This window comes from Triticum aestivum, chromosome 5D, assembly GCF_018294505.1.
Source record: "Triticum aestivum cultivar Chinese Spring chromosome 5D, IWGSC CS RefSeq v2.1, whole genome shotgun sequence".
NCBI lineage: Eukaryota > Viridiplantae > Streptophyta > Magnoliopsida > Poales > Poaceae > Triticum > Triticum aestivum.
Window position 1 is genome coordinate 547610551 of NC_057808.1, and position 10494 is coordinate 547621044.

The following is a 10494-nucleotide window of genomic DNA, read 5'->3' on the forward strand; positions in this document are numbered from 1 at the left end:
ACCGGGAGTGGTCCCGATTGTTGTCACTTCGGGGTTGCCGGATCATAACACATAGTAGGTGACTATTGACTTGCAAGATAGGATCAAGAACTCACATATATTCATGAAAACATAATAGGTTCAGATCTGAAATCATGGCACTCGGGCCCTAGTGACAAGCATTAAGCATAGCAAAATCATAGCAACATCAATCTCAGAACATAGTGGATACTAGGGATCAAACCCTAACAAAACTAACTCGATTACATGATAAATCTCATCCAACCCATCACCGTCCAGCAAGCCTGTGATGGAATTGCTCACGCACGGCGGTGAGCATCATGAAATTGGTGATGGAGGATGGTTGATGATAACAACGGCGACGGATTCCCCTCTCCGGAGCCCCGAACGGACTCTAGATCAGCCCTCTCGAGAGAGTTTAGGGCTTGGCGGCGGCTCCGTATCGTAAAACGCGATGAATCCTTCTCTCTGATTTTTTTCTCCCCGAACGCGAATATATGGAGTTGGAGTTGAGGTCGGTGGAGCAACAGGTGGGCCACGAGGCAGAGGGCGCGCCCAGGGGGGCAGGCGCGCCCCCACCCTCGTGGACAGGGTGTGGGCCCCCTGGTCTTGATTCTTTCGCCAATATTTTTTATTATTTCCAAAAATATTCTCCGTGAAGTTTTAGGTCATTCCAAGAACTTTTATTTCTGCACAAAAATAACACCATGGCAATTCTGCTGAAAACAACGTCAGTCCGGGTTAGTTCTATTCAAATCATGCAAGTTAGAGTCCAAAATAAGGGCAAAAGTGTTTGGAAAAGTAGATACGATGGAGACGTATCAACGACACGTATTTTACTGTTGCCATCGAGGATAAAAAGATGGGGTTTATATCATATTTCTTGAGTTTATCCCTCTGCATCATGTCATCTTGCTTAATGTGTTACTCTGTTCTTATGAACTTAATACTCTAGATGCATGCTGGATAGCGGTCGATGTGTGGAGTAATAGTAGTAGATGCAGAGTCGTTTCGGTCTACTTGTCGCGGACGTGATGCCTATATACATGATCATGCCTAGATATTCTCATAATTATGCACTTTTCTATCAATTGCTCGACAGTAATTTGTTCACCCACCGTAATACTTATGCTATCTTGAGGGAACCCACTAGTGAAAGCTATGGCCCCCGGGTATATTTTCCATCATATAAGTTTCCAATCTACTTTTATTTTGCAATCTTTACTTTCAGTTTGTATCATAAAAATACCAAAAATATTTATCTTATTATCTCTATCAGATCTCACTTTTGCAAGTGGCCGTGAAGGGATTGACAACCCCTTTATCACGTTGGTTGCAAGGTTCTTATTTGTTTGTGCAGGTATAAGGCGACTTGTGTGTAACCTCCTACTGGATTGATACCTTGGTTCTCAAAAACTGAGGGAAATACTTACGCTACTTTGCTGCATCACCCTTTCCTCTTCAAGGGAAAAACGAACGCAAGCTCAAGAGGTAGCAAGAAGGATTTCTGGCGCCGTTGCCGGGGAGGCTTACGCCAAGTCAAGTCAAGATTTGATCTTCCAGCATCTAGCCATCTCTGGCGCAGCTACCAAGTCAAGTCAAGACATACCAAGTACCCATCACAACTCTTATCCCTCGAATTACATATTTGCCATTTGCCTCTCGTTTTCCTATCCCCCACTTCACCCTTGCCGTTTTATTCGCCCTCATTTCCGCTTGCCTTTTTCTGTTCTCCTCTTTTTCGCTCGCTTCTTGTGTGCTTGTGTGTTGGATCGTTTGTCACGATGGCTCAAAACAATACTAAATTGTGTGACTTTTCTACTACCAACAATAATGATTTTCTTAGCACTCCGATTGCTCCTCTTACCGATGCTGAATCTTGTGAAATTAATGCTACTTTGTTGAATCTTGTCATGAAAGATCAATTCACCGGCCTTCCTAGTGAAGATGCCGCTACCCATCTAAAGAACTTTGTTGATTTGTGTGATATGCAAAAGAAGAAAGATGTGGATAATGATATTGTTAAATTGAAACTATTTCCGTTTTCGCTTAGAGATCGTGCTAAAACTTGGTTATCGTCTTTGCCTAAAAATAGTATTGATTCTTGGAATAGGTGCAAAGATGATTTTATCTCTAAGTATTTTCCTCCCGCTAAGATCATCTCTCTTAGAAACGATATTATGAATTTTAAGCAACTTGATCATGAGCATGTTGCACAATCTTGGGAGAGGATGAAATTAAGGATACGTAATTGCCCTACACATGGATTGAATTTATGGATGCTTATACAAAAATTTTATGCCGGATTGAATTTTGCTTCTAGAAATCTTTTAGATTCGGCCGCGGGAGGCACTTTTATGGAAATCACTTTAGGAGAAGCTACTAAACTCCTATACAATATTATGGTTAATTATTCTCAATGGCACACCGAAAGATCTACTAGTAAAAAGGTTCATGCGATAGAAGAAATTAATGTTTTGAGTGGAAAGATGGATGAACTTATGAAGTTGTTTGCTAATAAGAGTGCTCCTATTGATCCTAATGATATGCCTTTGTCTACTTTGATTGAGAATAATAATGAATCTATGGATGTTAATTTTGTTGGTAGGAACAATTTTGGTAACAACGCTTATAGAGGAAACTTTAATCCTAGGTCATATCCTAGTAATTCCTCTAATAATTATGGTAATTTCTACAACAACTCTTACGGAAATTTTAATAAGATGCCCTCTGATTTTGAGACTAGTGTTAAGGAATTTATGATTTCGCAAAAGAATTTCAATGCATTGCTTGAAGAAAAATTGCCTAAGATTGATGAGTTGGCTAGGAACGTGGATAGAATTTCTCTTGATGTTGATTCTTTGAAACTTAGACCTAATCCTCCTAAGCATGATATCAATGAGTCTCTCAAAGCCATGAGAATTTCCATTGATGAGTGCAAAGGAAGAACCGCTAGGATGCGTGCTAAGAAAGATTGCTTTGTAATAGCGTGTTCCTCTAGTTTTCAAGGTAATAGGGATGAAGATCTAAAAGTGATTAATGTGTCCCTATTAAATCTTTGTTTTACAATATGAATCTTGATAATGATGGGACTGGAGATGAGTCAACTTTAGTTAAAAAGCGTCCCAATGATTCGGAGTTTTTAGATCTTGATGCAAAAATTGGTAAAAGTGGGATTGAAGAGGTCAAAACTTTACATAGTAATGTACCCACTATTTTGGATTTCAAGGAATTTAATTATGATAATTGTTATTTAATAGATTGTATTTCCTTGTTGCAATCCGTGTTAAATTCTCCTCATGCTTATAGTCAGAATAAAGCTTTTATCAAACATATCGTTGATGCTTTAATGCAATCTTATGAAGAAAAGCTTGAATTGGAAGTTTCTATCCCTAGAAAACTTTATGATGAGTGGGAACCTACTATTAAAATTAAAATTAAAGATCATGAGTGCTATGCTTTTTGTGATTTGGGTGCTAGTGTTTCCACGATTCCAAAAACTTTGTGTGATGTGTTAGGTTTCCGTGAATTTGATGATTGTTCTTTAAACTTGCACCTTGTGGATTCCACCATTAAGAAACCTATAGAAAGAATTAATGATGTTCTTATTGTTGCAAATAGGAATTATGTACCCGTAGATTTCATTGTTCTTGATATAGATTGCAATCCTACATGTCCTATTATTCTTGGTAGACCTTTCCTTAGAATGATCGGTGCAATTATTGATATGAAAGAAGGAAATATTAGATTCCAATTTCCGTTAAGGAAAGGCATGGAACAATTTCCTAGAAATAAAATAAAATTATCTTATGAATCTATTATGAGAGCCACTTATGGATTGCATACCAAAGATGATAATACCTAGATCTATCCTTGCCTTTATGCCTAGCTAGGGGCGTTAAACGATAGCGCTTGTTGGGAGGCAACCCAATTTTATTATTGTTTCTTGATTTTTGGTTCTGTTTAGTAATAGATAATTCATCTAGCCTCTGTTTAGATGTGGTTTTGTGTTTTAATTAGTGTTTGAGCCAAGTAGAACCTTTGGGAAGACTTGGGTGAAGTTTTTATGATCTTGCTGTAAAAAACAGAAACTTTAGCGCTCACGAGATTAGCTACAACTTTTTACTGGAGAGTGATATTTAGTTGATTCTTTTTGAAGATGATTAATAGACAAATTCCTCACGTCCAAAAATTTATTTTAGAATTTTTGGAGTTCCAGAAGTATACGTTTGATCTAGATTACTACAGACTGTTCTGTTTTTGACAGATTCTGTTTTTCGTGTGTTGTTTGCTTATTTTGATGAATCTATGGCTAGTATCGGAGGGTATGAACCATAGAGAAGTTGGAATACAGTAGGTTTAACATCAATATAAATAAAGAATGCGTTCATTACAGTACTTATGGTGGTGATTTGTTTTCTTATACTAACGGAGCTCATAAGATTTTCTGTTGAGTTTTGTGTTGTGAAGTTTTCAAGTTTTGGGTAAAGATTTGATGGATTATGGAATAAGGAGTGCCAAGAGCCTAAGCTTGGGGATGCCCAAGGCACCCCATGGTAAAATTCAAGGACAACCAAAAGCCTAAGCTTGGGGATGCCCCGGAAGGCATCCCCTCTTTCGTCTTCGTCTATCGGTAACTTTACTTGAGGCTATATTTTTATTCACCACATGATATGTGTTTTGCTTGGAGCGTCTTGTATGATTTGAGTCTTTGCTTTTTAGTTTACCATAATCATCCTTGCTGTACACACCTTTTGGGAGGGACGCACATGAATCGGAATTTATTAGAATACTCTATGTGCTTCACTTATATCTTTTGAGCTAGAAAATTTTGCTCTAGTGCTTCACTTATATCTTTTAGAGCACGGTGGTGGTTTTATTTTATAGAAATTATTGATCTCTCATGCTTCACTTATATTATTTTGAGAGTATTTTAGAACAAAATTGTAGTTTGCTTTGGCTATAAAATTAGTCCTAATATGATGAACATCCAAGATGGGTATAATAAAAACTATCATATAAAGTGCATTGAATACTATGAGAAGTTTGATACTTGATAATTGTTTTGAGATATGAGGATGGTGATGTTAGAGTCATGCGACTTGAGTAGTTGTGAATTTGAGAATGTTCTAAAGTTTGTGATTCCCGTAGCATGCACGTATGGTGAACCGTTATGTGATGAAGTTGGAGCATGATTTACTTATTGATTGTCTTCCTTATGTGTGGAGGTCGGGATCGCGCGATGGTTAACTCCTACCAACCCTTCCCCTAGGAGCATGCGTGTAGTACTTTGTTTTGATGACTTTTAGATTTTTGCAATAAGTATATGAGTTCTTTATGACTAATGTTGAGTCCATGGGTTATACGCACTCTCACCCTTCCACCATTGCTAGCTTCTCTTGTGCCGCGCAACTTTCACCGGTATCATACACCCACCATATACCTTCCTCAAAACAGCCACCATACCTACCTATTATGGCATTTCCATAGCCATTCCGAGATATATTGCCATGCAACTTACGACCGTTCCGTTTATTATGACACGCTTCATCATTGTCATATTGCTTTGCATGATCATGTAGTGGACATCGTATTTGTGGCAAAGCCACCATACATAATTCTTTCGTACATGTCACTCTTGATTCATTGCATATCCCGGTACACCGCCGGAGGCATTCACATAGAGTCATATTTTGTTCTAAGTATCGAGTTGTAATTCTTGAGTTGTAAGTAAATAAAAGTGTGATGATCTTCATTATTAGAGCATTGTCCCAGTGAGGAAAGGATGATGGAGACTATGATTCTCCCACAAGTCAGGATGAGACTCCGGACGAAAAAAAGAAAAAAAAGAGGCCATAAAAAAAGAGAAAAGGCCCAAACAAAAAAATGAGAGAAAAAGAGAGAAGGGACAATGTTACTATCCTTTTACCACACTTGTGCTTCAAAGTAGCACCATGATCTTCATGATAGAGAGTCTCTTATTTTGTCACTTTCATATACTAGTGGGAATTTTACATTATAGAACTTGGCTTGTATATTCCAATGATGGGCTTCCTCAAAATGCCCTAGGTCTTCGTGAGCAAGCAAGTTGGATGCACACCCACTTAGTTTCTTTTGTTGAGCATTCATACACTTATAGCTCTAGTGCATCCGTTGCATGCCAATCCCTACTCACTCACATTGATATCTATTGATAGGCATCTCCATAGCCCGTTGATACGCCAGTTGATGGGAGACTATCTTCTCCTTTTTGTCTTCTCCGCAACCACAATTCTATTCCACATATAGTGCTATGTCCATGGCTCACGCTCATGTATTGCGTGAAGATTGAAAAAGTTTGAGAATACTAAAGTATGAAACAATTGCTTGGCTGAAAATGGGATTGTGCATGATTTAAATATTTCGTGTGATGAAGATAGAGCATAGCCAGACTATATAATTTTGTAGGGATAACTTTCTTTGGCCATGTTATTTTGAGAAGACATAATTGCTTTGTTACTATGCTTGAAGTATTATTGTTTTTATGTCAATATTAAACTTTTGTCTTGAATCTTTCGGATCTGAACATTCATGCCACAATAAAGGAAATTACATTGAGAAATATGCTAGGTAGCATTCCACATCAAAAAAATCTGTTTTTATCATTTACCTCGAGGACGAGCAGGAATTAAGCTTGGGGATGCTTGATACGTCTCCAACGTATCTATAATTTTTTATTGTTCCATGCTATTATATTATTTGTTTTGGATGTTTAATGGGCTTTACTAAGCACTTTTATACTCCCTCCGTTCCTTGATATAGGGTGTATAGTTTTCTAGCACGAATATTAACGCACAGGCTGGGAGAGGAGATTTCGTTGGTTTTGGACGTAAAAGCCCCTAGTGCAAACACGTGAGACTAGAGAGAAAAATAGGAAAATCATGATCCTCTCTATCCCAGGCAGTTTACTTCCTTATTTAGAATAACAAAATCCCACAATATCCTCTCTGACTTTATTCTCCCCTGATCGCTACCTCTCCCTCGTGCCCGCGCATTTTCCCGCGAGCGACATGGCGCGCGCAGCTTCTTTACTCTCTCCCGCGCTGCATAAAGGCAAAAGCCTCGGCCAAATTCAAAATTTCTGAAGAGTCTGTTCATGGAAAAATTTCAGCACTGGAGGGAATGACAATGGCGCCACTATGTGAAAATTTTCGTTTTCAAATTGAAGAAGATGGGGCTATAAATCCTCCCCTCCCCACCTCGCCATCTCATCATTCTCTCTCCCGATCGCCTTCCCTATCCCCCACTCGCCATCTCTCTCTCCTGCTCGTCATCTCCAATGGCTGCTCGCCGCTACGAGTGGATCAACTGGGATGGCCTTGGCAACGAGGCGGAGGAGGATGCGGCCGATTTGAACTACGACTATGAGTGGGTCGTACCTGACCAAGGTATGTCCAGTTTGGTTCATTCATTCTTGCATACGTTCTGTCCATCCCTAGCTGATTGTGTTGTGGTGTCATCAAAGATGAAGACGTGGCAGAGAGTTCCCACCGGCGTCGGGGAGGAAGGCTTGGCCTGGCAGGTAGAGTAAGGGGTCGGGACGTGGTACTTGGACGAGGAAATGCTGGTCGATCAGGACTTGGACGAGGAGGCGCTGGCGGATCAGGACTTGGTCAGCGTGTACGTTCAGTCGTGAACCAAGCAATGGTGGGGGGAAATGGTGAGGGAGGCGGCAGGGAGGACAACGGGCATGCACGCGGCAGCGGCGACCATGCACGCGGTGGACGCCGGCTTGGACTTGCGGGGTGAAGGCGTGGCCCTAATCCGGTGACAAGGTGGCCTGTTGATCGTCCAACTGTAGGTACGTAATCTGAAATTGGTGTGGCAGTTTTTTTAGTTCATGGTGTAGTAGTTCTGATTAGATGTAGCCCTAGGTGTCGTTCATGTCCATAACTGATTAGATGCAGCAGTTATACTCCTGATGGCTCCTGATTAGATGCAGAGTAGTTATGTTCTGATTAGATGCAGCAGTACGATGGTGTAGATTATGACCATAACTGATTAGATCATGTGTAGTTCGTCATGTGTAGGACTAGGAGAGTAGTAATCTTAGCGTCTACTCATTGGTAGTGGGATGATGTGTAGTTAGTCATGTGTACGACTAGGAGACTAGTAATCTTAGTCCAACTCAAGGTAGTCCATAATCTGAACATTGCATTAGTTAACCATGCTAGTAGGATCAGTACAAGCAGAACATGTGTAGATGCATATCAGCTGTACATGTAGATCATGTGTACATGCAGATCACATATTCATCTTTATATTCTCAGTGTTGCATATGCCAAATTTGTAAGCATAATTCTGATTGCAGAAGCACAAGAGAATGGTGGAGTTGGTGATTCTGAGGAGCATGTAGAACAAGAATAAGAGGCAGATAACAATGTGGAAGGCGATGGGAATGGAGGAGCCTCAGGTAAACTATAACCAAGATTCTTTAACCATGAATTTAATCTGTACATGCATAATCACATTGTTTAATCATCAATTTAATCTGCAGATGCCAACGGTACATTGACTAGGAAAAGAAGGTGGTATCAACTCCATGAGAAGCATACTGTATATGCTATGGTTCTAGAGAGGACCAAAGCTGGGGTATTGAGTCCAGGAGTGTCCAAAGAAGTGTTTGAACTAACGGGTATACCTCAGCGGACGGTGCAAAACTGGTGGAAGAAATGTAAGGAAGCTGGTGGAATACACGCACTGGAAAACAAACGGGCAAAAAACTGTGGCCGCAAGAGGATAGAATTCGATCCGGAGGCTATCAAACAAGTGGATTTGAGGAAAAGAACAACTCTTAAAGATTTGGCAAATGAGTTGCACATGGCGAAGACGACACTATGGCGTCGTTTGAAGGAGGGCCTGTTGAGGCGTCACACAAATGCCATCAAATCGACATTGACGGATGAAAACAAGGTAGGACGGGTAAGGTTTTGCTTGTCAATGTTTGATGAGCATACTCTTCCTCAGGATCCCAAATTCAAAGAGATGTACAACGTCATTCACATTGACGAGAAATGGTTCTACCGTTCCCGCGGTAGCCAGAATTACTATTTGGCGAACGATGAAGAAGATCCATACCGTAGCACGCAAAGCAAAAATTTCATTGAGAAGGTCAGAAATCTTTTTTTCTTTAGTTTCAATATCTGTATTGTTAAGATTGGCATGATAGTACATATTCTTGTGTAGGTGATGTTTTTGGCCGCGGTCGCTCGGCCACGCTTTGATGCGAATGGCACGATGATTTTTGATGGAAAACTTGGGATTTGGCCCTTCACATACCAAGAAGCGGCAAAGAGAAAAAGCAAGAACAGAGATGTTGGAACCATGGTAATGAGTGCTGTATTCGCATGATGACTACTTTGTTTTTTCTAACATGGTGATTAATTGTTTGCATTGCGTAGGTCACCAAAGTACTCCCTGCGGTTACTCAAAATGTAGTCCGGGAGTACATGATTAATTTTCTTATTCCCGCGATAAGGGCGAGATGGCCTGCGGCTGAGCGTGGCATGCCAATATATGTACAGCAGGATAATGCAAAGACGCATATCCCTTTAGATGATCCAGAATTTGTCGCTGCGGCTCAAGCTGAAGGGTGGGACATCCGTCTCACATGCCAGCCTCCGAACTCCCCTGACCTAAATATTCTGGATTTAGGTTTTTTTGCAGCGCTCCAGGCACTTTTTCAGAAGTTGTCTCCAGGTATTTGTAGAACTTAGAAATTTTGAATGCGGTTAATTTTGAGTTGCACTGAATTTATCAATTTGTGCAGGTTCTATTGAGGACATTGTGTTGAAGGTGCAGCAGACATTCGAGGAGTATCCAGCTGAGAGAAGCAACAGAATTTTCCTCACTCTTCAAGCCTGCATGATAGAAGTGTTGAAGCAACTTGGAGGAAACCGCTACAAAGTTCCGCACATGCGGAAGGCTGTGAGAGAGAGGCTTGGCGATCTCCCCGTGGCACTACAATGCGCCGCAAACATTGTTAACGATGCCATTGAATCCTTACCTAATGTTTAGTGATCACCATTCAACTCTTAGTGTTTGCCGTTGAATGGTCTTGAATAATGTAATCGAATTAGCAAAGTACTAGAGTATACTCGATGGCAATGTTTCAATAATCCTTAGTGGATGGGTTTATTCGGTTGGCTTGAATAATGTAACCGGATTACTGGAGTATACTCGATGGCAATGTTTCAATAATCTTGGCTTCATGCTTTTTTTACAGTCACTCGCAACGATAGAAGTAGCACAAGTAAATTTATTTATGCAATCGAACGACAAAATAGAGGTGCCACGATAAATTTATTTGTGTTGTCGATCAACTATTACATGTCCGCGGACGTGTACTTCATTTTCACAAACTCCCTAATTTTTAATCCCGCGTCCGAATCGCTTCCATGCTCTTCATCGTCACTACATTTATTCTCGGAGCTACTCGGTGAAGATTCGTTTGAC

The 10494-nt window shown here is 40.4% G+C and overlaps 1 protein-coding gene across 1 annotated transcript; it reads left to right on the forward strand.

Annotated features, from left to right (window-relative positions):
* The first annotated feature begins 7318 nt into the window (after nt 1-7318).
* On the forward strand, nt 7319-10056 carry LOC123121182 (uncharacterized). Its single transcript, XM_044541105.1, has 5 exons — nt 7319-7427; nt 8537-9150; nt 9226-9366; nt 9441-9738; nt 9809-10056. The coding sequence occupies exons 1-5, from the start codon at nt 7319-7321 to the stop codon at nt 10054-10056; spliced, it is 1410 nt and encodes a 469-aa protein (XP_044397040.1).
* The last annotated feature ends 438 nt before the right edge of the window (nt 10057-10494 follow it).

Excerpts from the sequence above, each read along its gene's own strand:
- LOC123121182 (XM_044541105.1), top strand. The coding sequence starts at position 7,319 with ATGGCTGCTCGCCGCTACGAGTGGATCAACTGGGATGGCCTTGGCAAC. Across the intron at positions 7,428-8,536 it reads GTGGGTCGTACCTGACCAAG|ATGCCAACGGTACATTGACT; the intron begins GTATGTCCAGTT and ends TTTAATCTGCAG. Across the intron at positions 9,151-9,225 it reads GCAAAAATTTCATTGAGAAG|GTGATGTTTTTGGCCGCGGT; the intron begins GTCAGAAATCTT and ends ATTCTTGTGTAG.